We start from the raw sequence: 27,576 nt of genomic DNA on the forward strand, positions 1-27,576 counted from the left end.
ATGGGCTTCTTAAAAGTTTTTTTTTCAAATACTCGTAAAAAAACTCAACCTGCTCCATTCCACTGAGTTGAGGTAAAATAGAAACCAGCACACACTCCCCTGAACCATAGTTGCCCTCTAATGTAGACAGTCTGACTTAGTTAACCCCCCTTCCATCCTCAGGCCAATCAGAAGCTGTTGCAGGAGGCGGAGAGGCAGGCCATCCAGACCATGCGTCAGGGTGGGGCTCTGACGGGCAAGTTTGTCAGCACCTCGTCCCTGCCGGCATCATGCCTGCCACCTGGGATGCAACACGACTTAGACTCCACCCAGGCCCCCAACAGCCACAGCAGTCACTCCTCCCTACTGCAACACGTCCTCCTGCTGGAGCAGGCCCGCCAGCAGAGTGCCCTCCTCTCAGGTACATCTACCCAACATATATTTATACTCTTACATCCCTGCCAGCAGAGCGTTCTACTTGCAGGTAAATATAGATAAATACATACTGCCTCTTCTGAAACACATCTCTCTGACTCTTCCTCCCCCCCAGTCCCCATGTATGGTCAGTCGCCGTTGGTGACGGGGGACCGGGTGTCCAACAGTATGCGCACGGTGAACAAGCTACCACGCCACCGGCCCCTGAGCCGCACACAGTCTGCACCCCTCCCCCAGAGCCCCCAGGCCCTGCAGCAGCTCGTCATGCAACAGCAGCACCAGCACTTCCTGGAGAAGCAGAAGCAGTACCAGCTCAACAAGGTAGGGGGCACCACAAGAAACACTACAGTATTAGAGGTTATGGTTGTGTTTGCAGGTAAAAAAAAGTGTTGTACGCCATTTGCTGGACTGATGGGTGTAGTACACTCTACATGTGGCAGCAGTGCTTAACCCCCTATCTGTCAACCACACCAGATTCTGTCAAAAGGGGTGGAGCTTCCTCGACAACCGCCCACCCACCCCGAGGAGACTGAGGAGGAGCTCACAGAGACGCAGGAGATGCAGGAGGAGGGGGCAGGGTCTGAGCGTCTGGGGGAGGGGCGTCCTCAGGAGCAGAAGCTCCAGAAGGAAGAGTCGGGGGAGACATCGCCCCCTTCAGAACGCCTGCTGACCCCCCCTGAAGGGCGAGAGCACAGAGAGCGACCTGGAGGAAGAGGATGATGAAGACGAGGCCATCGAGCTGAGGGAGTGTGATGAGGAGGGCGTACCTTACGGCCAAGTAAATACTGAATTTTTTAATATGAATTTTGCATTTAATTTTTTACTTTGATAGGGAAAAACAAAATGTATTGCCTTGCAAGTTTAACACTAATTAAGATTACTTTCTGTAAGAAAATCAGAGAGACAATAAGAGGTGCAAATTGTTTATTTATAAACTGAGTTTTATTGTCTTTCCCTGTAATATGATTAATTCTGCTGAAATCAAATCAACGTTTATTGGTGTTATAGCGGGTGCAACGAAATGTTTGTTACTTGATCCAAACAGTGCAGTAAAAATATTCAGACCCCTTTCGTTGTTGAACTTCCCAAATCTGTTCCGTTGACGTCTGTCTGTGATTACTAACCTTGTGACTTGATTTGTCATTGTACCTCTTATAATGGGCCATTTATGACTTGAAACTGTCTAGAATGACCAATCACTCCATAGAGGGTTGTAGATTGCAGAAATTACCTACCAATAGATCAGTAGCAAAGGATATGCAGTTGAAAAGGTAGGAACGTCATCATTAGCGATGTGGCTACATAATTGGCGTTCACACCCAGTTCGAGTGATGGGTTGAATTTTACGGGGGCCTGGTGATTTAGAAAAGGGTATCCCCTCTCAGAGGGCAGAGTGGCTGCGCTGTGCGAGGCATCGTCGTCATAGCTCCCTACAGAAGAGCGAGAGCCTTAATTCCCACCCACCTGTGAGTCATCCATTGCACTTAGCAGGAAATAAAGGAACAAGCTCTCGAGAATGAATCGCCTGCAGTTCTTTCACAAATTACCAAGAGGATAAGCAGCTCCAGTTAAAAGTTGTGAAACAAAAGTTGCAAAGGGGCAAGTGGCCTATTTAAAAATATATATCTATCTATCACCAAGATGGATTGAATTTGGGTTTAGCTGTCATTGCCTGAGACAGAGCTACTCTACTCAGTAGTTGATGACATGCATTTGGATCCTCATCATCACCTCATACTCTTTTAAGGACCTAAACATTATAATATAATACAGTAAATGGCCACAGTTGGCTATGTTGCTGTTGGTTACCATATTTGGCTCTAAATTATGGTCATTGACAGCAATTAATACGTAATGTTAAAAAGAGGGGGGAAAAGAATGGACAAGTTTTGTGGTCACGTTCCTCTAAGAAATGCTGTTTGTGCGTTGGAGGGAGGAAGAACCAATGCAGCGAGGGAGATTATAAAATAAACCTCTCTCTCCTACTCCCACACACCATTGAGAAAAAATATCAGAGGAGAGAAAAGCATCAGAATTCAGGCTGCGTCTTCTCCCCCACAACGCGCGCTCACACACCCTCCCTCCCCTGCCCTTGCTGCTTTTTTTTCTTCATTTCAGTGAATGGACTCATCTGTGACTCATCTCTCCTTGGTGAATCATTCCCCTCTCGCTCCCACCCTCACCCTTCTCCCCCCCCCTCTCTTCACCATACCAGCCCTTTTCTCCCCCCTTTTCCCCCCTGCACTTTACACCAATTCACCTCCCACCAGGGAGCTATGCTGCTGCAGTACTATTTCTGTTGTGACGGGCAAGGGGGATAGAGGAGTTTTTAGGGTATGGGGGGCATAGGGAGGGAGCAGGGGTGTATGCAGTCATTCTGTAGAGACAACAACCTCAAAAACCTATTTTGGCATTCGAGTCAGTGACACGGTAGGGCCCCCCCCCTCCCTGCACACACACACCGCCTCCCCGCTGAACTTTTTTCCCTCTGACTCTGCTCTACTTGTCTGCTGTGGTGCCTTGAATACAAATGGATCTGAGCCGCCCTGTGCAATGGAAAGAGAAAACAGTGAGAGAGACGCATAAGAGATCCCGCATTGCCTTAGGATCTCTCGTTTAAAAAGGGGTTAGCAAGGTGTGGGCCTGCCGGACCTGTGTGTCCGCGAGTGTAAACTCAGCTCCCATCTCAAGGTCTTGAAACAAACCGTCCGCAGTTTAAAAAAAAGATGCATAAGAACCGTGAACCTTGTCATTTGATCTCTGTTAGGAGCATCTGTCGCATTAGTTTTTTCCTAGAGCTCACACAGCTCCTGTCTGGATGTGTAGTGCTTCTCCCATTGACAGAAAGCAGAGCCCTGTTAGCTCAGCCACTGTTTACAGCTGGGGAATTGTCAGAGTAGTCTTTTGGTTGTTGGAAAGGCTCGGTCCTTGTCTTGCCCTGCCTTTTGAGGCTCGTATGGGGATATGCGTTTGCCTTTTGGGTTTCTACCCAGGGCCCATATTTAGTCTATAACCGGCTTAATTTAGCTCCACCTCCCTCCCATTTTCCCCTCGATCCATTGGCCTGAGGTGGCAGATTCAGTTTGCAGCTATTGTGAAATGTCACTTCTCAAGGTTGCAGTATTTCTATCTGATGTAAATGATGAAAGCCACAGAGCTGGTTTTATTTACTAGGTCCATCCCCTCACACTGAAGTCCAGGCAGTGTCTCATGATGAAAAACATTGTATGTTATTTTGTCCCCGATTTTTCCGACCAGCATCACCTGCAACAGCTCAATGTGTTCCAGGCATCCCTGTCCATTTCGGGCATGCCCCACAGACCTCTGGGAAGGGCCCAGTCCTCCCCTGCCACTGCCAGCATCAAGGGGGCTCCCATGGGTGAGGTCCCCATCAAGCACCTCTTCACTACAGGTACGCTTCTTTGGTTTTTGGAACAGATGACATATAAAGTGAGATGATCAGGACCCATTGAACAATATGAAAGAAACTGCCTCAACTTAGTTATCTATCTGAATCTCTCATTTTTTGTCATAGTGGTAGATAGTAGAGCTTATGTGGCAATGAATCCCCATTAAACTCTAACGAAAGCCATTGGCCTTAGAAAAGACACTTTCAGAAAACAAACACTCCTCTAGCCAGTCCATGATCAAATGGCCTTGCAGGATAAGATGTGTTGACTAAGTCAGTGGTTCCCAAAGTGTGGGGCGAGGGGTCGGCAGGTACTCAGTCCGGCTTTCAACTTACTCTTGAAAGTTGTAATAGTACAATGCACAAGGTGTAATTTGGAAATTGGGTGGTGTATCATTAGTTCCTCTTGTCATGTCAGTCAATGCATACCTTAGAGCTATTTATAACTTGTCAGAAATGTCCAGATCAACTAGCCCATGTCGGCTAATGTTTTTTTAGGCCATATTATTTTAATTGTTTTAGTCACTCAAATATCACGAATACTCATTAGACATGGAAAATTGAATACAATTGCCCAAAACATAGCTTTAAAACTGAAGTAGTCTTTGCAACCAATAGCAGAAGGTGTAGAATTGCAGGAAATAAGCTTTAAATAGACATGGTTGTGTGCACATGCAGGGGGGGCACGGTATGTTCCCCAATGCTGGAAGGGGGGGCCCCCCCTGAGTGAAAAAGTTTAGGAACCCGTGTACTAAGTGAGTTCAATAAGGGCTGAGGCAAGCAGCCTGCCTGGGTGTAATTATTTCAGCAGAGAAAATAATAATAGCGAGAGCCTGCAGGGTTGGATCTGATGAAACCAGGATGGCAGGATGACATTGAGCCATCCTCCACCATGGAATCATTAACATCTCCAACAGTCCTAACATGAAAAAAGCCATTAGAGATGATGGTCTTATTATGCTCTGACCTGCTGGGTAATGGGGTTATGAGCAGTGTGGTCACCATTTGTTCTGAGAGAGAAGTTGAAGAGAGGTTGCCCTGTGGTTGGTCTTCTTCCTGCCTTGAAAAGCTACATTTTCTCCTTTTCATCTTTCTCTCTTTTTCTTTCCCTTATCTTTCTCTCTCTCCATCTCACTCACGCCATCCCTTTCTTTCCATCTTTCTCTTGCACTCTTTCTCTCCCTCCTATCATCTCAGGGTTGGTGTACGACACCTTTATGCTGAAGCACCAGTGTATGTGTGGGAACACCCACATCCACCCAGAGCACGCCGGCCGCATCCAGAGTGTGTGGTCCCGGCTGCAGGAGACTGGGCTCCTGGGCCGCTGTGAGGTGAGGGCTCCCTCCACACTACAGCTAGAATGGCGACCAGCTCCGTTCCATATTTCCAAAGAGAATTTCTTCTCAGTAACTTAAACAAGAGTGGTAGCTACAGTGGGGAGAACAAGTATTTGATACACTGACGATTTTGCAGGTTTTCCTACTTACAAAGCATGTAGAGGTCTGTAATTTTTTATCATAGGTACACTTCAACTGTGAAAGACCACTGATAATCTCCCTTGATCTAGATTCTGTCTCTCACAGTTGAAGTGTACCTATGATAAAAATTACAGACCTGCAAAATCGGCAGTGTATCAAATGCTTGTTCTCCCCACTGTTTTTGTGGTAATGAAAATGACCTTTATCCATTATTAGTTCAAGTTCATTTTAAAAATCACTTCCCGATTAGCAATACAACATAACCCTGAATGAAATTGATGTATTGTGTGCTATGTGCGTTTTCCTTTACCATGTACAGAGGATTCGGGGGAGGAAGGCCACGTTGGATGAGATCCAGACTGTGCATTCAGAATACCACACCCTGCTGTATGGCACCAGTCCCCTCAACAGACAGAAACTAGACAGCAAGAAGCTCTTAGGTGCCTAACCTCATCTCTTCATGTCTTTACTCCTCGTGTGTGTGTGTGTGTGTGTGTGTGTGTGTGTGTGTGTGTGTGTGTGTGTGTGTGTGTGTGTGTGTGTGTGTGTGTGTGTGTGTGTGTGTGTGTGTGTGTGTGTGTGTGTGTGTTTCCCTAGCCATTTTGCTCGAATGGTGGAAACAAGATATGCCCCAAGCATCCTTGAAAGTAGTGACTGCCCCTCCCCTCCATCCACCCACACACTCACACGCAGTCAGGTGGATTGTTTGAAGGCTTAGCTCCCCTGACAGGCGCAGGGGGGATATTTTTAGACCTGCTGGTCGAGGGGAAAGGGCCCCAGACGCCCGTCCACCCCCGTCTGGGTGACTCATAGCTAGGCTGGGTCTCATAGAAGAGGAGGGAGGGGGGGATGACTGGATCAGCTGCAAAACAGCACTGCAGTGATTGAGCCGTCGACTACACACACACACACAATTCAAAGTGAGTTCACTCTGTGCGGTGCTGAGCAGAACAGGACTTGCAGACATCGATGGTAAAAATTTAAAAAATTATATAGTGCATTCGGAAAGTATTCAGACCCCTTGACTTATTCCACAATATGCTATGTTACAGCCGTTTTCTAAAATGGATTTTAAAAGCTTTTCATCAATCTACACACAATACTCCATAAGGAAATGTTTGCAAATGTATAAAAAAAAAAGATACCTTGTTTACATAAGTATTCAGAGCCTTTGCTATGAGACTCAATTGAGCTCAGGTGCATCCTATTTCCATTGATCATCCTTGATGTTTCTACAACTTGGACAGAGTCCACCTGTGGTAAATTCAATTGGACATAATTTGGACAGGCACACACCTGTCTATATAAGGTCCCATATTTGACAGTGCATGTCAGCAAAAGCCAAGCCATGAGGTCGAAGGAAGCTCCAAGAGAGGATTGTGTCGAGGCACACATCTGGGGAAGGGTACCAAAAAATGTCTGCAGCATTGAAGGTCCCCAAGAGAACACAGTGGCCTGCATCATTATTAAATGGAAGAAGTTTGGAACCACCAAGACTCTTCAAGAGCTGGCCACCCGGCAATCGGCGAAGAAGTGCCTTGGTCAGGGAAGTGACCAAGAACCCGATGGTCACTCTGACAGAGCTCCAGAGTTCTTCTGTGGAGATGGGAGAAACTTCCAGAAGGACAACCATCTCTGCAGCACTCCACATGTCCAATCAGCACTCCACCAATCAGGCCTTTATGGTAGAGGCCAGACTGAAGCGCCTCTTCAGTAAAAGGCACATGATGAAGGATGAATGGAGTGAAGTACAGAGAGATCATTTGATGAAAACCTGCTCAGGATCTCAGACTAGGGTGATGGTTCACCTTCCTAACAGGACAACGGCCCTAAGCACACCACCAAGATAACGCCGCAGTGACTTTGGGACAAGTCTCTGAATGTCCTTGAGTGGCCCACCCGGAGCCTGAATTTGAAAATCTCTAGAGAGACCTGACAATAGCTGTGCAGCGACGTTCCCCATCCAACCTGACAGAGCTTGTGAGGATCTGAAGAGAAGAATGGGAGAAACTCCCCAAATACTGGTGTGCCAAGCTTGTAGCGTCATACTCAAGGCTGTAATCTTTGACAAAGGTGCTTCAACTAAGTACTAAGTAAAGGGTTTGAATACTTATGTAAACGTGATGTTTAAAAAAAAAATACATTTTCAAAAATGTCATTATGGGGGTATTGTGTGTAGCTTGATAAAGATTTTTTTTTAAATCAATTTTAGAATTAGGCTTTAACAAAATGTTGAAAAAGTCTGTCTGAATACTTTCCGAAAGCACTGTATCCCAAGCATCTTGGGAAAAGAACTCCCTGCTTGGAAGGCTAAAAGGTGTGTGATAAAATGTTGAAATATAGCTAAATAGTGTTTAACTTGTTTAAACTACAACCTAATCTTTGTTCCCTGATTGGCTCCTTAAGGTCCAATCAGTCAGAAGATGTATGCTGTGTTGCCCTGTGGAGGCATTGGGGTGAGTGTTCCATCCATCCATTTATAATAGAGTTACATTTGCATTTTATTTAGAGGTAGAGATTCGACAATACAGTATCAGAAAGTCATGCAGTTTAATTGTGGAATATTCATTCAACATGAGCAGCACAAAGCTGAGCATTACATCACCTACAGAAGTGTCATCATGTTATCATTGTTAAAAGAACAGTAGCAGGGTGGGGATGAGTTTGTTCTCTTGCCCTCTGCAGGTGGACAGTGACACTGTGTGGAATGAGATGCACTCCTCAGGCGCTGTCAGAATGGCTGTTGGCTGCGTCATCGAGCTGGCTTTCAAAGTGGCCGCCGGGGAACTGAAGGTAACATTACCAGCCTCTCTCCGTTCCACTACTGTTTGATTGAAAGTTGTCAGGGGCAACCTTTCACCTTAATTTAAAACAAACAATATGTAATAATCATGTGCTATACCCTGTGGGTTTTTTCATGGGTGGACACTGTAGTACCCTGATCAATAAGCATTTATTCACTTGATTTCGTTTATGGATAGGCCTACTCAACAGTCTTACAAACTGTTTCTCTCTCTCCTCTCTGTTTTCAGAACGGTTTTGCCGTGGTGCGTCCACCAGGCCATCACGCTGAGGAATCCACTGCCATGTGAGTACACCCAGGGAATCATGGGTAGAGCCAGGGCAGGGGAGTGGCTAGGGGGCTTCAAGGGAGTTTGTTTCAGTTCCATAGAGACGTGGCCTGTGCGATGGTTGATACAATAATTGATACAAACGTCTCTTTTGAGTAGCTACTGGGCAGTGCCCTTCAACAATCTCCCTGTTTCTGCTGATAAAAGAAAAATGGACATCTTTTATGTCTGTCTTTGTCTGCAGGGGCTTCTGCTTCTTCAACTCAGTGGCCATCACAGCCAAGCTGCTACAGCAGAAACTAGGAGTGAGCAAGATCCTCATCGTGGACTGGGTGAGTGGGGAAGTATGTTGTTAGCGATGCCCTTTATGTGCTAGTGTTGTCATGATACCAATATATATACCATACGTTATGTGATCAATGCAGGTCATGTATTATTATTCACATATCCATTCTCTGTGTCCAGGACATTCACCATGGTAACGGGACACAGCAGGCTTTTTACAACGACCCCAATGTACTTTACATTTCCATGCATCGCTACGACGATGGAAACTTCTTCCCCGGCAGTGGGGCTCCTGAAGAGGTGGGGGTTGGACCTGGTGTTGGCTTCAACACAAACATCGCTTGGACAGGGGGCGTAGAACCGCCCATGGGTGACGTGGAGTACCTGACTGCCTTCAGGTGAACAGACGGTTGTTGGTCATTAGCTGAACGAGCAGCAACATTGGCACTGATCTTTCATTCATATGAACAGGCTCTGCTTATTTAGCACGCTGCTTAGTTCTTGCTGATGGTCTGGAAACGTAAGAAATTAAAATGTCGCTCTCCATCTTGTCTGTTAAACAGGACGGTGGTGATGCCCATAGCCAACGAGTTCTCCCCTGACGTGGTCCTAGTGTCCGCTGGGTTTGATGCCGTGGAGGGACACCAGTCCCCTCTGGGAGGATACAACGTCACTGCTAAATGTAAGTTTAACATTACTCCGTCTTTACGTGTCAGTTTTTCTGCCAAGCCTTTTCCATAGTTTGTGCTTTTATAGGAGGGTCCTCCAGCTAATTGTATATACACTACTACCCCCTGCTGGTAGAATAGTACTTAACCACTAGAAGAAAAGCCAGAGACTCCATAGGAATATTGAAGTACGTCAATTATTTCCTATCATAAGGGGCCTTTACTTCATAAACCTGCACAAAACTATAATTCCCGTGCAGACCTCTCCTATTTACATCAATTCATGATTTACTCAGATTATACTCAGTACAGGGTCAGTACAGTGTTGAACCATCCTCAGGTTTCAGCCACCTCACCAAGCAGCTGATGAAGCTGGCAGGGGGACGTGTGGTCCTGGCGCTGGAAGGAGGTCATGACCTCACGGCCATCTGTGACGCCTCAGAGTCCTGCGTGGCGGCCCTGCTCGGCGATGAGGTATGACATCATCTGCTATAGGAGGGGAGAGTGGCGTGATGTCACACACTACATGTCATTTGGTAGAGATGAATGTAATTGTTCAGAGGAAATTCTTTGTTTTTACATCCCAATCTGTTGATCGCTCTCCCTCCCTCTACTCTCTCTCACACACGCTGTCTCATGCTCTCTGTCAGTTGGACCCCCTGCCACAGGCTGTCCTGCAACAGAAGCCCTGTCCAAAAGCTGCTGCCTCTTTGGAGAGGGTCATCGAGATACAGAGTGAGTTAGTTCGCTAAAATCAAATTTATCATTGTGTTTTTCCTGCACATATGCACTTAGTTGTGTTTGCATCATGTGTATCACGTCACCCGTAAAACTGACACGACTCTCTCTCCCCCTTATCTTTCTCTCCCTGCAGGTAAACACTGGAGCTCTCTCCAAAGGTTGGCTCCCACGGTGGGCCAGTCCTTAATGGATGCCCAGCGGAGAGAGAAGGACGAGGCCGACACGGTCACCGCCATGGCATCTCTTACCGTGGATACTGAGCAGGCCGCCGCTTCCACCGTCTCCACGGAGACCAGCAGGTAAACACCTGCACTATTCACTCTTTTGGTGATTTTTATGTGCTTTTGGAATGGCTGTTTTTAAGATATCAGATTCATTCACAAGGCTGTGGGCCTGAAGTTCCACTGAGACTTAACATATACGTTTTGCACGACCTTCTTTGGTAAGGGCTTTTATTTTGGCATGACTAAGGCTAATGTCTGTCATGCCGTTTCCTATTCGGTGTACCTGCAGGTCTACAGAAGAGCCAATGGAAGAGGAGCCTGTCTTGTAGGAGGAAACGGGGAGTTGTCACGACAGCGCAACACCTTTGTCTCCACGTCCTTCGGCACTAGCCTTCTCCTGTCATCCTCTCCTCTTTCCAGCTCTCTCCTCACCTTTTTCCATTTCCTGAGGAATGATGGACTTGTGCTAGCCTCCCTTTCCAACTCACTGAGGTGAGTTTGTTAAAGTGTGTGTGTGTGGGAGAGGAGAGGCGGGAACACACAGACCTAAAGAGGGCAGCGGCGGATATCCGTGATTGGTGGAAAAGCAGGAAGAGGCGGGACCTTTTGAGGATCCTGTGTGTCTTGCTTTTTTTCTTTTGAATCTTTTTTTGTAAGCAGAAGGCAGTGGATCCAGGAGGGTACCTCGGCTATGAGGCCCGAGAAGCTTTGTACATTTCTTGTCATACTTTATACTTTTCAGGAACATTCGAACTGAAAAAGCCAACAAGCAGCAAAAATATTTCAACAGTCACAAATACACTCAAACACACCTGCATTATATTATACACACTAAGTTCCCAACAGCGGAACAACAATGGGGTTGTATCGATGAATAATGCTCTTCCTTTCAGAGCAGGCGTACCTCTGTTCCTATTTTGTCTGTCGTTTGGTATTCTCGTGCGTCTATTCAATAATCTGTTCAAAGAAGCACACAAACGTATGATATGTATATTTTTGTGTGTGTGTGTGTGTATATATGTGTATATCTATATATATATATATATATATTACACACTGTATATTCCTTTCACTGTATCCGATATCAGCTGTGGTTGTGGAGGTCGAGCTGTGGATCCTGCCAAGGAGGACTTACTGGCTGAAGGAGACAACATATCTCTCCAATACAGCCTTTTCTTTTTTTTTCTTCAGGAAGCCTCAGCTCCCTCCACTTTGTATGGGACAGAATGCATTTTGAGGTGGTTTTTACCATTCTACTTTGTTTGGACTATCAAAAATGGACACATGCATACCCAGAATCAAATTTACCGCTTGGTGCAATGGAAGGCCATGGATTGGACGAGGAAGGATTTTGTGGAATAATGCTTAGATTATAAACTTTTGTCTCACGCTTGCTGCTGCGACTGGGAGACTTGTGGTGGTCATGAGACTGGAGAAAGACGTTTTTAGAAGAACTTGGTGCCTTTATATTAAATATCCCTGTTAACACCAACTATACCACCACTTAGCAGAACACAGGACAAAGACAAATCCACACACTTGTTACACTCATGTCTGTTTTGTATATTTGTTTGCTTGTTTGTTTCTTTCAAAATGCCTTAATTTCCTCCAGAGAATGCACCATTTTGCACCATCCACAGAGATGGGAGTAGAATCCTATGTCCTCTCTCTTTCTGGGTTTGTGTAATACTCTAGGTCAAAGGTCAGTGTGGCCTTAACAACTGAGGTTTTTTTTGCGTCCTTTATCAATCCCGACCCGTACATATGCGGCTGACGGTATGATTGTGAGGAAATTTGAATGCTACAACGACCAACTTTCTTTGCTATGTCACTTCCTGTCACTTGTAAATACTGCATCCTGTTCTGCTCTGGCAAACCCCTCAACTTGAGACGGTTCAATAACGAACTCATTGTTTTTCCAATTATTTAGAGAGGAAGGACTGAACTTGGTCACTTTTGTTTTTGTAAACAAATGTTTTATTTTGAAAAAAATCTCGTCTAAGATGTATACCAATAATGACAAAGTGTTAATCAAATTGGATATGAATATTACATTTGAGAAGAGTAAAAAAACAAACAAACATTTAATGTTAAAGCCACCTAAGCACACATAGTGTTAGATTTGCTATCAATGTTTTGTCCTTTTTTCTAAGTGCCATTTGTTTTTTCCAAACACAAAAAAAAAGACAACAGAAATTGTGATTTGGTGACATGTGGATTGATCTCTTTTGGCAAATAACCATGAGCAAGCACCACTTTAGATGTTTACACTGCAATACCCCAATCCCTCAACTGTTGCCCACAAGTCAGCTGTCATAAACCCTTTGTTTGACTTAGTGTCCAGGTGCTGTGTTATCTGGTCTCCGTTGTTGTCATCAACATTTATATTTCTCAATCAATGAAAAGTGTTTGCACTTGACACATATGATCAAACAAATGAAATACTAAGATGTCTTTGTCCCACTGAAAAATATATTTTCCAATCTATCATCATGCTTGAGGAATTCATACAAATCAAGTATGTCTCCTAGAGAATGGTAACCGACACCTCCCTTAAAGACATGCTCCGGAACTTTGGCGACTACTAAGTATTTTTTAAACCTCCGGCTTTGGGCTGGATGTGTCAATGTGTAGTTCATGCATGCATAATCTATGAGCAGAATTACTGTCTTACCTCAATTAGCTACGCAATCCCTAGTTTAAAAGCCACTTTTTGGGGGGGGGGGTGCTGTGCTGCGGCATTTTCCTTATTTTCCCCCCACTTGGGCCAGCCCCCTAGCAATTTGAGTAAAACCAATGAGCTTCTGCCCCTCGTCAGCTAGCGAAATGTACATGGTACACCTACAGCAGAAGAAAGAGATCAATGACATGGTGCACATATCTGCACATATGTGACGTAATACACAATTGTTGGGGGACACTTTTTGCTCGTTGGCACAACTTTCAGAACTACCGGTTAAAAAGTATCCAAAAGTACCGGAGAATCTCTTTTAACCAGCATACTCTCAGGAGATGATGTGTGGTGCAGAGCTTGTCTACATTGATCATTTTTGTTTTATTTCAAACAATGTAACATAACACTGACCAAGTATTCTGCATCTGTCCTCTTCATTGAGGTAAACTATCATTAAGGAATAGGTTATTTTTAGTTTTTCCCTGTAACGATATATTTAATTCTCTACCTGTCCACTCACCATTGTAAGGTACTTTTGTCCCTTTGTCACACAACTGTATATCGAACTTATCTACATACTGTAATAACTATACAGTGGTAATGTTTTCATGAACGTTAAATGGGTGTCAACGCCTAACTCTCTCACTAGTTACCCCTTTTCATATGAAACAAAGGGCTAGCCTAGTTCAATACAAAATGTAAGTTTTATTAGAGGTTTTCAGCCCTGTCATTTGAAGTCTATATGACTCCATGTCCATCTCAAGTAGATCAAGCGTTATGCTCCAATCCCAAATGAATGGGAAGGTTGAACACGGGAACTGTCTAAAATGTTGAAATCAGATAATCTTTCCCATTTTATTTGGGATTCAAGCATACAGTGCTATCGGGAAGTATTCAGACCCCTTGATTTTTTTTTATGTTACAGCCTTCTAAAAATGTATTTAAAAAAACAAATTCCCACCAATCTACACACAATACCACATAATGACCAAGCAAAAACGTGTATTTTTAGAATTTTTGCAAATGTATCTCAACTTAAAAAAACAGCAGCACCTTATTTACATAAGTATTCAGACCTTTTGCTATGAGACTTGAAATTGAGCCTGTTTCCATTGATCATCCTTGATGTTTCTACAACTTGATTGGAGTCCACCTGTGGTAAATTCAATTGATTGGACATGATTTGGAAAGGCACACTTCTGTCTATATAAGGTCCCACAGTTGACAGTGTATGTCGGAGCAAAAACCAAGCCATGAGGTCAAAGGAATTATCCGTAGAGCTCTGAGACCGGATTGTGTCGAGGCACAGATCTGGGGAAGGGTACCAAAACATTTATTCAGCATTGAAGGTCCCCAAGAACACAGTGGCCTGCATCATTCTTAAGTGGATTAAGTTTGGAACCACCAAGACTCTTTCTGGAGCTTGCCACACGGCCAGACTGAGCAATTGGGGGAGAAGCGCCGTGGTTAGGGAGGTGACCAAGAAACCGATGGTTTCAGAGTTCCTCTGTGGAGATGGGAGAACCTTCCAGAAGGACAACCATATCTGCAGCACTTTACCAATCAGGCCTTTATGGTAGTGGTCAGATGGAAGCCACTCCTCAGTAAAAGGCAAATGACAGCCCGCTTGGAGTTTGCCAAAAGGTACCTAAAGACTCTCAGACCATGAGAAACAAGATTCTCTGGTCTGATGAAACCAAGATTGAACATCTGGAGGAAACCTGGCACCATCCCTACGGTAAAGCGTGGTGGTGGCAGCATCATGCTATGGGGATGTTTTTTAGTGGCAGGGACTGGGAGACTAGTCAGGATCGAGGGAAAGATGAACAGAACAAAGTACAGAGATCCTTGATGAAAACATGCTCCAGAGTGCGCTGGACCTCAGGCTGGGGTGAAGGTTCACCTTCCAAGCACACAGCCAAGACAATGCAGGAGGGGCTTCGGGACAAGTCCATGGATGTCCTTGAGTGGCCCAGCCAGAGCCTGGACTTGAACCCGATCGAACATCTGGAGAGACCTGTAAATAGCTGTGCAGCGACGCTCCCCATCCAACCTGTCAGAGCTTGAAGCTCTGCAGAGAAGAATGGGAGAAACTCACCAAATACAGGTGTGCCAAGCTTGTACCGTCATACCCAATAATACTCAAGACCGTAATTGCTGCCAAAGTTGCTTCAATAAAGTACTGAGTAAAGGGACTGAATACTTATGTAAATGTGATTTACGTTTTTAAAAATGTATATTCTAAGAACCTGTTTTTGCTTTGTCATTATGGGGTATTGTGTGTAGATTGATGGGGGGGGGACTATTTAATCCATTTTATAATAAGGCTGTAATGTAACAAAATATGGAAAAGGTGACGCCGTCTAATTACTTTCCAAATGCACGTTACAGCTGGAGCTAATTAACCAATGGTGTGGGACTTGGAATCATGTTGACATTGGAGCACCTTCGAGGTCTGAAACCTTGAATGGTGAGTGAACTACCCCTTTAACGTCTTAGCTCCCGTTGTCATACCGACCATGGTTTGCTCCTTGTGGTGTTCTCCAGTGGTACTACTTCCCAGACGGAGCACATGTGACCTGATGTCACAGAAAAAACAGGCATTCGCCATTTGAACTAACTCTAATCACGGTGTTGTCACAATCATGTCACCAGGGTAGGAATTGAAACACTCTACACTTGCAAATTGTTGGTGGATGCCACTGTACTCGCATATGTAATGTACACAGTAGTTCCTACTTCCTTTTACATGTGGCTATGGTGTGGGGGGTGCTTGCAGTACATGTGACCTTGTTTTGATGTAAATCATTGACCATTTGAGATTTGGTACATAGTTTTGTACCTCCACCTTGTATGGCATATATAAGGGTTATTGGGCTGTCCTGTGGGTGAGATGGCATGACAGAATTACCCTTTTTCTTTAATTGAACTGATGTGTGTTTTGGAGGTCAGAGCTTTTTTCCTGTGGGTATATTGGAGGGGTAGCAAAAAAAGACAACACTCAAATCAAGGAAGTCTACTCTGAATAAAGGGATGTTTTTGTGTGTTGCCTTAGACAAAACAACTACTACAAGTGGCAACCATGCAAATATGTTCTGTCTAAACAGACACTGGAAGACATCCAAGTTTGTAAATTATATTGACTTTATCCACCATTGAAGATAGCTTTATTGTTGCTGCCACACTATTTTGCTATTCAGTAAATAATGTATATTTATTGATATTTCATACGTTGTGTATATGTAGTGACCTATGATCGTCAAGGTTCAAAGAGTAATTGTATATTTTTTGACTTTGGAAAGAGAAGTGTGTCTCTTACATTGTCCTTCCACTGCGCTGGTGTTTCAATCTCCACTTTCTGTGGTTGGATGTTTGAATATGTGACCGTCTTTTACCTTATATTTTAAATATATTATTTCTCTCTTCTCTGGTCATAACTAATGCAGACGTTTTGAATTGATCAAAGCACATTCCTTAATTTCATGTGTTCTTTCAAATGCTTTCCTGTTGCGACAATACAAATGTGTTTATACTAATTGCTACTCACGTGTATAAGTGCATATATGTGTACACATGTGCAATACACGCTATTTGAACAATCTATTACTGTGACTATTATGGATGAAAATCGCTGTCCCTAAGAATTTTTTTTCATGAGTTGCATTGTGCACAACGCCACCTTGTGGGTTAGCAAGGATCTTAAAGGGAATGTTGAGTCTGATTACTGTTTTATTTCAGGTTTTGTGTAAATTTTAAAGCCCTTTTTTATTACTCATTTTAATGTTGTGACATCCTATTTGAGTAAATATTTTTTCAAGTGGGCCTGTTAATTGTCTGAAACTCAATAAAGCGATTCACTGCTCTAATACAAAGAGGAGTAAAAAATATTTCATTTACAGTGTCGGTTGTGAGATGGTGGGGCCCTGACCTGGGGGGGCTGCAGGGAATGTGCCCAGTCGGTAATCGGGCTTGTAACAGACAAGTCAAGATGAATGTGAAATGCCAACTGCTTAGATGTTTTACTCTTTTGTGCTAGTGATGAGGGATGTGTATGGTCAAAGCAACACTCAAATTTAGTCTCCAAAAAGTGTGAGTGAATTAACGAAATGTTTTTATGCATAGGTCTACCCACCAATATTGCAACATCTTGAGAAGTACTATTGCCGCCGTTCATGTGCTTAGTAGTCGGACTTGTTAACTGGTTGCAGTTATACACGTGCCGGGTTCAACCAGTTAGCAAGTCTGACATGAATTTATTTGACAAGGAAAAAACGTATGACTTTAATTGTGGCGAGAAGGACTTCTAATAAAATATTACGAGATCAGGACAATTAGAGGTCCAGATCGGTTCAACTCTGATCACACTTCCCTGGGCGGTCCACTTCTTCACCTCATGACTGATTAATGATCTAAGACACGTCCATCAACATTCCCTATCGATAGTCAGTGACGCCACGGCGTATATTTACGTAAATCTGGCGCTCCAGTTTCCTGGCGGAGAAGATGGCGGCTCCTGGACCGGGGGAGTATTTCAGTGTCGGGAGCCATGTCTCCTGCCTCACTTGCTTGGGGCAGCAATTGCAAGGAGAGGTCGTTGCCTTTGACTATCAGTCCAAGATGTTGACTTTGAGTATCCTTTTCACAATTTTCCGTTGTCACGAAATCGGTGGTCTTCCAGGCTGCAAGGGGCCTGGGGGTAACGGGTCGCTCTTGCCAAATTGAGATCCGCGCAAGCGTAGTCAAGAGCCTATCTAGGGAGCTTACTAGCTTACTCTTGATCAAAACGTAGCTAACCACACGATTTTATACTGTTCCGTTAAGTTACTTTAAACCTTGTTACTCTCTCTTTCATGTCAGGTATGGCAAGTTTAGAATCTGTATGATCTTGAGTTAATATTTGTTGTTAGCCAGCTAGCTATCGAAGTTGGCATGGTATTGTGCCATAATGCTAGCTAACTTGCTAACACAAGCTATTGTGGTCAGCGATAGCAGTCGGTCCTTGTATGGATCACTATCTGGCAGCTCCAAGGGGCGTTATGCCTGGCAAATTCTTAGTAACAGTTAGCTCTTTTTCTAGCTGCATGCTAACTAGCAGATCACGCGTAGAATTGTCTTATGCTCTAAAACAATGGTTATTTAAAGAGCATTATTGATGGCTAGTCATGTAATGATGTAGCTAGCTACCCACCCCAAGTTAGCTTACATTGTCGAAACTGACACGCAAGGATTCACCAGTGACAGTTTAGAAAGGAGTGACTGTCCAGTTATTGGGTTAACTACTCAAGCTAACGTTAGCTAGTAACTGCCTACCCAAGTACCTTAACACATGTCAAGTGTTTTGTAGCGGACTTGAGAAATACATTAACGTTAGCTATATGCATGTTCATAGCTGAAGCTATATTGGAAGATGTGAAATATGTTATGTGAATGTGCAGACTTGTATTTTATAACCTTTTAATATATATATATATAATTTCACCTTTTATTTCATTTAAGTTCTCATTTACAACTACAACAAGAACGCAACGCAGTATGACACAAACAACAGAGGTACACATAGGAATAAACAAATGTACAGTCAGTAACACAATAGGAAAAAAAGTCTATATACAGTTGGGAAATGGCGTGAGGGAAGGCAATAAATAGGTCATAGTGGCGAAGTAATTACAATTGAGCAAATTAACACTGGAGTGATAATGTGTAGATGTAGAAGTACTGGTGTGTAAAAGAGCAGAAAAGTAAATAAAAACAATATGGGGATGTGTACAGCTGCAGCGATCGGGTTAGCTGCTCAGAAAGCTGATGTTTAAAGTTAGTGAGGGAGAGAAGTCTCCAACTTCAGCTATTTTTGCAATTTGTTCCAGTCATTGGCAGCAGAGAACTAGATTGAAAGGCGGCCAAAGAAGGTGTTGACCAGTGAGATATACCTGCTGGAGCGCATGCTACGGGTGGGTGCTGCTATGGTGACCAGTGAGCTGAGGTAAGGCTGGGCTTTCCTAGCAAAGACGTATAGATGACCTGGAGCCAGTGGGTCTGACGACGAATATGTAGCAAGGGCCAGCCGACGAGAGCATGCAGGTCGCAGTGTTGTGGGTGGTATATGGGGCTTTGCTGACAAAACGGATGGCACTGTGATCGACTGCATCCAATTTTTTGAGTAGAGTGTTGGGGGCTATTTTAGAAATTACATCGCAGAAGTCTAGGATCGGTAGGATGGTCAGTTTTACGAGGGTTTGTTTGGCAGCATGAGTGAAGGATGCTTTCTTGCGATATAGGAAGCCAATTTTAGATGTAATTTTGGATTGGAGTCTGGAAGGAGAGTTTACAGTCTAGCCAGACACCTAGGTATTTGTAATTGTCGATATATTCTAAGTCAGAACCGTCCAGAGTAGTGATGCTGGACAGGCGGGCAGTGATTGGTTGAAGAGCATGCATTTAGTTTTACTTCCTCTCCTGGAAGGAGAGTTGTATGGCATTGAAGCTCGTCTGGAGGTTTGTTAACCTCTCTGGGATATGTGGGACAGTAGCATCCCACATGGCCAAAAGCCAGAGAAAATGCAGAGTGCCAAATTCAAATAAATTCCTATAAAAATCAAACTTTCATGAAATCACACATGTAAGATAACACATAAAGCTACACACGGGTTGTGAATCCAGCCAACATGGCAAATTTCAAAAAGGCTTTTCGGCAAAAGCAAACAATGCTATTATCTGAGGATATCACCTCCATAAAGAAAAGGGAGAAAACATATCTCAACCCTGCAGGCGCGACACAACACGCAGAAATAAAAATATAAATCATGCCTTACCTTTCGACGAGCTTCTTCTGTTGGCACTCAAACATCACAAACGGTCCTTTTTGTCCGATTAATTCCGTCCGTATATATCCAAAATGTCCATTTATTTGGCGCGTTACCTTTAAACTTTGCCAAAACATTTCATACAGCTATAGGTATTTTTTAAAGTAAATAATTGATCAAATTGAAGACGGGATGATCTGTGTTCAATACAGGAAGAAAACAAACTGAAGCATGCTTTCCGGTCATGCGTCTCTATCAAACAGTACACAAGAAGTGACCCCCGTTCAAGATGGCCGTACTTCATTACACAAATGAATAACCTCAACCAATTTTACTGCTAGCAAGTCCCTTAGAAATCTAGATTCCCAATGAACCCATTTGAAAAGAGTGACTTAAAAAAAAAAAAAAATCTGAATGGTTTGTCCTCTGGGTTTCGCCTGCTACATAAGTTCTGTTATGCACAGACATGATTCAAACAGTTTTAGAAACTTCTGTGTTTTCTATCCAAATCTACTAATAATATTCATTCAGGCAGTTGAATTTGGGCATGCTTTTCATCCAAAATTCCAAATGCTGCCCCCTATCCTAGAGAAGTTAAGTGTCCAAAGAAGGGCCAGAAGTACACAGAATGGTGTCGTCTGCGTAAGAGGTGGATCAAAGAATCACCAGCAGCAAGAGCGACGACATTGATGTATACAGAGAAGAGTCGGCCTGAGAATTGAACCCTGTGGCATCCCCATAGACTGCCAGAGGTCTGGACAACAGGCCCTCCAATTTGACACACTGAACTCTTTCTGAGAAGTATTTGGTGAACCAGGCGAGGCAGTCAATTGAGAAACCAAGGCTGTTGAGTCTGCCAATAAGAATATGGTGATTGACAGTCGAAAGCCTTGGCCAGGTCGATGAAGACTGCTGCACAGTACTGTCTTTTATCAATGGGGGTTATATCGTTTAATACCTTGAGCGTGGCTGAGGTGCACCCGTGACCAGCTCGGAAACCGGATTGCACAGCGAAGGTACGGTGGGATTCGAAATGGTCAGTGATCTTTTTATTAACTAGGCTTTCAAAGACTTTAGAAAGGCAGGGCAGGATGGATATAGGTCTGTAACTTTTTAGGTCCAGAGTCTCACCCCCTTTGAAGAGGTGGATGATCGCTGCAGCTTTCCAATCTTTAGTGCTCTCGTACGATACGAAAGAGTTTAAACAGACTGCTAATAGGGATTGCAACAATGGCGTCAGATAATTTTAGAGATGTTCCAGATTGTCGAGCCCAGCTGATTTGTAAGGGTCCAGGTTTTGCAGCTCTTACAGAACATCTGCTATCGGGGTTTGGGTGAAGGAGAAGCTGGAGAAGCTGGAGAGGCTTGGGCATGTAGCTGCAGGGGGTGCAGAGCTGTGGGTTGGGGTAGCCGTAGGGATGCTTATTGAAATGATCGATTAGTGTGGATTTATCACAGTTTCCTAGCTTCAGTGCAGTGGGCAGCTGGGAGGAGGTGCTCTTATTCTCCATGGACTTTAGTGTCCCAAAACTTTTTGGAGTTAGTTACAGGATGCACATTTCTGTTTGAATAAGCTAGCCTTTGCTTTCCTGACTGACTGCGTGTATTGGTTCCTCACTTCCCTGAAAAGTTGCATATCGCAGGGTCTATTCGATGCTAGTGCAGTCCGCCTCACAATGTTTTTGTGCTGGTTGAGGGCAGTTAGGTCTGGAGTGAACCAAGGGCTATATCTGTTCTTAGTTCTACATTTTTTGAAAGGGGTATGCTTATTTAAGATTGTGGAAATGACTTTTAAAGAGCGACCGGGATGTCAATATCCTTCAAGGATACCCGGGCCAGGTCGATTAGAAAGGCCTGTTCACAGAAGTGTTTAAGGGAGCATTTGACAGCAGACCCATAGCGGATGCAGGCAATGAGGCAGTAGATTGCAACTCCTCCTTTGGCAGTTCTATCTTGATGGAAGATGTTGTAGTTGGGGATGGAAATCTCAAATGTTGGTGGCCTTCCTAAGCCAGGATTCAGACACAGCAAGGACATCAGGGTTGGAGGAGTGTGCTAAAGCAGTGGGTAAAACAAACTTAGTCATGAGGGATGTCAATGTTTTACAGGCAACATTTGGAGAATACCTCATACAATATAGGTTGGATGAAGTTGTGTATAGTACCTCATCTCTTGCACACTAACTTGTGCTTTTAGCCCTTTAGCCCAGCTAAATTCATTTTCAGGCCTGCACGGAGCACTGCTTAGAGAAATACAGGCATGAAAAGTGCTGCAGAACTCTAAGTAAGCCATTTGATTTGGACTATTTGCTCACACAGACATACATTGCAGAGCACTAAGAATTATGTTTGCCTGGTTGTGCGGGCCAATCGTTCACCTCTGCCTGGTATAGGACAGAAAGGCCCAGAGTCAGACAACTGTGGTAGTGGAACAACTGCAGCCACAGCCAGGGGAAAGAATGTGATGTATGTGTCTGTCAGTCAGCTGTTATCACACTGCATCAGCATTGGGGATTTCAACAGTGTGCATTCCATACCTTCACGTTCCGGTGGATGTCAAACAGGTCTCCATTACCTGGCTGGAAGGTAGTACTGCCTCAGAATCCTCAGACTTTGCTCATTTGATCTTATTAAATTCGAGGCATTTTATCAATGTCAGTTGATGACTAGCCTGGAGTACAGATCTACAATGTTAGTTGTTAAATCTAGTCTACTTTTTTTGTGGATGTTGTGAGGTGTATAGAGGGTATTTTCCCAATGCTAAGGCCCAGGTCAAAGGGGACAAGTCACTCTTCAAGATGTGTATCATGTAGGCCTTTTCACTTCAGGTATTTTGCTTATTGAAGCACACAGTGTGACGTGTTTTCAGGGTGACACACTAGCGTAGTATAGTGCAGGGGGTAAATAAAGCTTCTAGATCCAGTCATACCCTCATGGCATGTTAGGTTGTTTCCCTTGAGGCTGGTGAGTCACTGAAAGGTCATGATGTCAGACAGGAAATCCACAGCCCTCTACTGTTATGGAGGAAGCAGCAGCCATAAAATGAAGGAACCTGAATGAGTTCAGCTCAGAACTTTACCTCTGTCAGTCTTGTAATGGGATTACGTGTCTAACCATAGTAAAGACACAGGCCTACTTCCCTAACTTTTACTCATATCCAACCTGCTTTTATTAGGAAAATAATTAGCTTGGCTCAGGTTTGAGGGTGTTTTCGGGAAATCAGTTGAAGGGCAAGTTCTGTGCTTCCTTCTGTTGTTGCATGAGGTCACAGACTGATTCTGTGAAATGTCTGTCACCAGACGATAAACCGTGTCTCAAGGGCAGTGAGCAGGCTGCTACTAGCTAGTATTCTTTGAGCTTTCTTAACACAGTTGGGTGTTCGTGAAGGCTACTCTTGGCAGTTGTGCTTTGTATGCCAATTTTGTATCCATCTAGTAGGCTATTTGCCATCTTTCGCTCCACAGTATTTCTGATATCCACATGATGAATTGTGGCTCGTTTGTACCCAACCTCCTCCCTTACAAACAATGCATTGGACTCTTTGTCCCCTCACTTAAGTTTGCGGAGTTGAAAGGGGACCTGCTGGTGGAGTGCATACACCTCATGCCGTCTTCAAATCAAATGTTGTATTTGTCACATGCTTCGTAAACAGGTGTAGACTAACTGTGAAATGCTTGCTTCTTAACATCTCCTTTGAGAAGTTCTGAGTGGGCTATTCATTTTGTTTAGTTGCTGGTGGTTTGTTTGACTGCTAAGTCCTGAGCTTAGCCTATGTTTAGGACCTCTGTTCTGGGTTGTAACCGTCTGCATGGTTTCTTGGGCAAGAGGCTGTTCCTGGAGTGCCGTGGTGAACCCTGGACCTGTTTCCTAGGTTATGGGGAAGCATGATCCCAGGATGTTCTGTTGTGAGGAGGCTGTTGATTGGCAGAATATAGGGGGGGGGTGAAAAAGAGGAAGATGTTCCATCAGGGGATCTCCAGCACCTGGCAAAGTTGGATTGGTGCTGTGCTTTGATTTTGTGTACTAGAGCAGCATATGTTGTGCTCACTTAGTCAGCGGTTCACGATTGAGCGACTAAATTGCACTATCGTGACCGGCTGCAGTATGCCATTTAGAATGTGTGTTCTGACTTCTTGACTTCTCCCTAAGCTCAATAACATTAACATTTTGGTGATTTACCTCGGGTTTGGCATAGCCTAATGTTTTGTGGAAGAAGTGATAGAATTCTGATTCCAGCTGATCCATTGTTTCTCTCACATACAAGTCCTGCATGTATATTTAGTCTAATGCTAACTGCTGCTAATTTGACCTCCATTCTGAATGTGTCGTACAGCCTATTTGCCTTGACCCACTGACCTTTCAGAATGCGCCCCCTCCAGTGGAAAGGCAAACGTCAGCGACGTGGTTCTGATTAACTTAGCCTACGTGTCTGAGGTGGACATCATTAATGACCGCACTGAAACTCCTCCTCCACTAGCATCTCTGAATGTCAGCAAGGTAAGACCAGCCAATCACTACTCCTCACACCCTCCTTGAAACCTTCTCATACCAAGTAGTGACGAATCATCAGACATCTGGTCATTTTGTCATTAGCTTTAGCAATAAGTCCTGCACTAACTCACTTGATTCAGCTACTTGTGGTTCAGTCAGACTAAAGACTAATTTGTTTTGTCCCAACACGGAGTCAACGAATTGTATAATTTTGGGTGCTTTCACATGTTGATTGGAACCATAAGGTTAACCTGAATGGATTGTTTGCATATTTAAAGAATTAATGGCAATTGTCTTGCCCCAAAAAATCCTGAAATGTGCCATCGCCATATCATTCAACGTTGGTCGGCATCAAACAAAACCCACCTGTTCCACATTTGACTAAAATGATCAGTGAGCAGTTTCTAATTATTTGTATTGCTAACGGACGGAAATTCCTTAGTTCCTTTCAATGCCAAACATAACTTTTTCCTTTTACATTAACTTCCAAGGGCTTTTGGGGTTCTCAGTTGTAAACCGCTCTAACGTTGTGGTTCTCCTTTTCCAACACGCCTGCAGCTTGCCAACAGAGCACGGTCGGAAAAGGAAGACAAGTTATCCCAAGCATATGCAATTAGTGCTGGAGTCTCTGTGGAGGGCCAACAGCTATTCCAGACTATACATAAAACGTGAGTATCGTCTCCTGTCTCTAATACTGGGGCTCTGCTGCCTCCATCTATAGAAACATCCGTTATTTACTTACTATGACAGTCCCCAGTGGCCAGGAAAGGATGTTTTAAAGAAAATGTGCTACCCAACGCATTTAAATAGTCTCGTTGGATGTTGAAATTGCCTTCACTGATTAATTGACCAGTTTGATTGCCAGTCTTTGATTCAGTAATGTTTTGTTTTAAACCATATCAAATCGTATGCATTCCATTATACCTCTTGGTTGTAATGCAATTGTAGTGTTGATCCCTGATTTGCCTTAGACTACAGTGAGTGCCCTATGACCGTAAGTCTTACAGTACCAACACTGATTGACCAATTTCTGATATAAGCTGTTAATTCTGTAATGTAATTTTGTTTAATTTATTTGTACATTTTCTTCAGTGTTGTTGCTGTTCGATATGCACCTGTCCACCATCTGATACCTGCTGCATGGAGTCATCTGTCTAAATGTGTGACCGGAAACCTTTAACCTCAGTAACCTGACTGAAGGCAGCTACTGGGTGCTTTTTTCTAAAACATTCTCAATCTCTCTGTAGCATCAAAGACTGCAAATGGCAGGAGAAGAACATCATGGTGATGGACGACGTGGTCATATCCCCACCTTACCAGGTGGAGAACTGCAAAGGCAAAGAGGGTAGTGCTTTAAGTCACGTACGCAAAATAGTGAGTATGTCTTCCCACCATTCATTCACTATTGAAGGGAATACAGGAATGGCAGTACCAGAGAGTTGATTGAGGATAAAACGTTACTGGTCTTGTCCCCTGCAGGTGGAGAAACATTTTAGAGATGTGGAGAGCCAGAAGTCAGTGCAACGGCCACAAGCACAGCAAACACAGAAAGACTCCACTTTATCATCTTGAGCCGGAGGTTCAGCCCGGATAGGGTGTGGGGGGGGGGGGGGGGGGGGGTGGTTGGGGGAGGTCACAAAGGCAAAGGAAGTTTTGGTTTGTTCTTTTCTCTTCCCCTCTCTTCAACATCAGACCAAGGCCAGTGTTTCCCCGCCCCCCCCACACACACCTCCATCAGAGGTGTCCAACATTTTGAACAGGACAAAAGGGGGTCCCAATCGAGAAGGAAATATCCAGTTCATTTTTAAAGATAATCTAACAAAAGTAATCTCAATTTGCCATCATTCCCCACCCACACTCCTCTTCTTGACCTCTTACCTTCCCTTCTGTTTCTTCTCTCCTCCTGCCATCAAGCCTGCTCCTCACTTCCATTTCACAGAGAAAAGTTACTTGATTTCTGTTCATTGGTTGATCTATTTTCTAGTCATTTTTCGTAAATTTCAAGAGTAGAAATTTATGGTAAGAGATAAAGGACCTTTTCTAATATTGAAATACTGTTTTGACAAGAAAACAAATTTTAATAGCTTTCTTGAAAGCACATGGTTATTTTTTTAACAGCTAACTTAAAGGATGCCAATCGTGACGCCGTGTGAATGGGATGAATGGGAACTCTCTCAATCTTACAAACATGCACCCAGTAGGTTAATGAAGTTGCTGGTTTCCCTCAACTGGGGAAACACACAAATTGTGTTAACATTATTAATCTGACATAAAAATAGAGTTGAAATACCTCCCCCAAATTGTCCTTTCATTAAAAAAAATACAAGTTGTGAACACCCATTTGGTTCTAGAAGCTTGACATATTTTCATGAAATGCTTTCCTTTATTTCTAAAGACATTACTGTCCACTTTTACCCATAAGCTCTTGCTGCATGGTCCCACCTGAACTAAATTTGCTCTGTTTTTCTGTCTATAGTTTTAAGTCTGGAAGCTAAAGATGTGTTATTTTAGAGTAGAGGCTGGGCTGTTTTCCTCTTCCCTTTCATCCTTGTCCCTCATGGTCTTTGATTCTACAATACAGTACCTCTTCCACGATGGGACCACATTGAAATCCAGCTCTTTTCTTACTCCATCTCCCACTCCTATTGTCTACCGACCATTGACACACTTTGGCAGGTGAAATCTGCTCTTCCGCCCGACTCAATGCATTCCTCCCATGTTCGAACAAGAAAAAACAAATTAATTAACCACGTTGGCCAATATCAAATGGCGTGCCACTGAACCGTGTGCGATGAGATCGATCTCCGTTCTGTATGGGATGCTTTGTATTCACTTTTGGAAAAAATTTACTTAAAGATACCTTGCCATGTTTGAGACTGGGATGGGGAGCAGGTTTCCCAAATGGCCCATATGCCCCTATCCCAGCCTCTTGTTTATAACAATGTAGCCTGATTGGAGGCTCGGCCAGTGGGGTTAAGTTGTGACAGGCATCCGCGTTGTTTACCCGTCCACTGTGTGCCAACGAGGCTGCCGTTGCCAAGGTTTCCTTTCCAGTATTTTATTTTTTATTTTTAAATAACTAGTAACATGGAAATAAAAAAGAGAAAACCTACATTTGCAGTTTGTCACATTTATTTTTTGGTATTTGGTGTTCATGGTTTTCTAGTAGTTGATGTAGCAATCAGTCTTTCGTTCACTCATATCAAAATATTCCTTTCTCATGGAAAAGGAATTAATCTTTAACTCATTATTGTTTTGTTAAATGCATTATTTCAACATTTTATAGCCAGGTTTTATAGAGCAGGATCATCTGGGATGGATG

At 43.7% G+C, this 27,576-nt stretch overlaps 2 protein-coding genes across 2 annotated transcripts in view; both read left to right on the forward strand.

Moving 5' to 3' along the window:
* Positions 1-13,379, forward strand: part of LOC124015412 (histone deacetylase 5-like) — a 52,896-nt gene extending 39,517 nt beyond the window's left edge. The window contains 17 exon segments of the mRNA XM_046330581.1: positions 163-400; positions 530-735; positions 889-1,087; positions 1,089-1,192; positions 3,673-3,826; positions 5,021-5,154; positions 5,621-5,741; positions 7,708-7,757; positions 7,987-8,094; positions 8,334-8,389; positions 8,617-8,704; positions 8,838-9,055; positions 9,221-9,339; positions 9,666-9,799; positions 9,976-10,060; positions 10,200-10,365; positions 10,580-13,379. Of these exon segments, the coding sequence (XP_046186537.1) occupies positions 163-400; positions 530-735; positions 889-1,087; positions 1,089-1,192; positions 3,673-3,826; positions 5,021-5,154; positions 5,621-5,741; positions 7,708-7,757; positions 7,987-8,094; positions 8,334-8,389; positions 8,617-8,704; positions 8,838-9,055; positions 9,221-9,339; positions 9,666-9,799; positions 9,976-10,060; positions 10,200-10,365; positions 10,580-10,619 (2,220 nt within the window). The 3' untranslated portion in view covers positions 10,620-13,379.
* Positions 13,380-17,435: 4,056 nt separating this feature from the next.
* On the forward strand, positions 17,436-27,366 carry LOC124016109 (protein LSM12 homolog A-like). Its single transcript, XM_046331637.1, has 5 exons — positions 17,436-17,594; positions 24,127-24,260; positions 24,813-24,922; positions 25,502-25,628; positions 25,734-27,366. Exons 1-5 carry the CDS (start codon positions 17,468-17,470, stop codon positions 25,824-25,826), a joined length of 591 nt encoding a protein of 196 aa, XP_046187593.1. The 5' UTR covers positions 17,436-17,467; the 3' UTR covers positions 25,827-27,366.
* Positions 27,367-27,576: the final 210 nt, after the last annotated feature.

The sequence above is a fragment of the Oncorhynchus gorbuscha genome, linkage group LG26, assembly GCF_021184085.1.
Source record: "Oncorhynchus gorbuscha isolate QuinsamMale2020 ecotype Even-year linkage group LG26, OgorEven_v1.0, whole genome shotgun sequence".
Classification (NCBI taxonomy): Eukaryota; Metazoa; Chordata; class Actinopteri; order Salmoniformes; family Salmonidae; genus Oncorhynchus; species Oncorhynchus gorbuscha.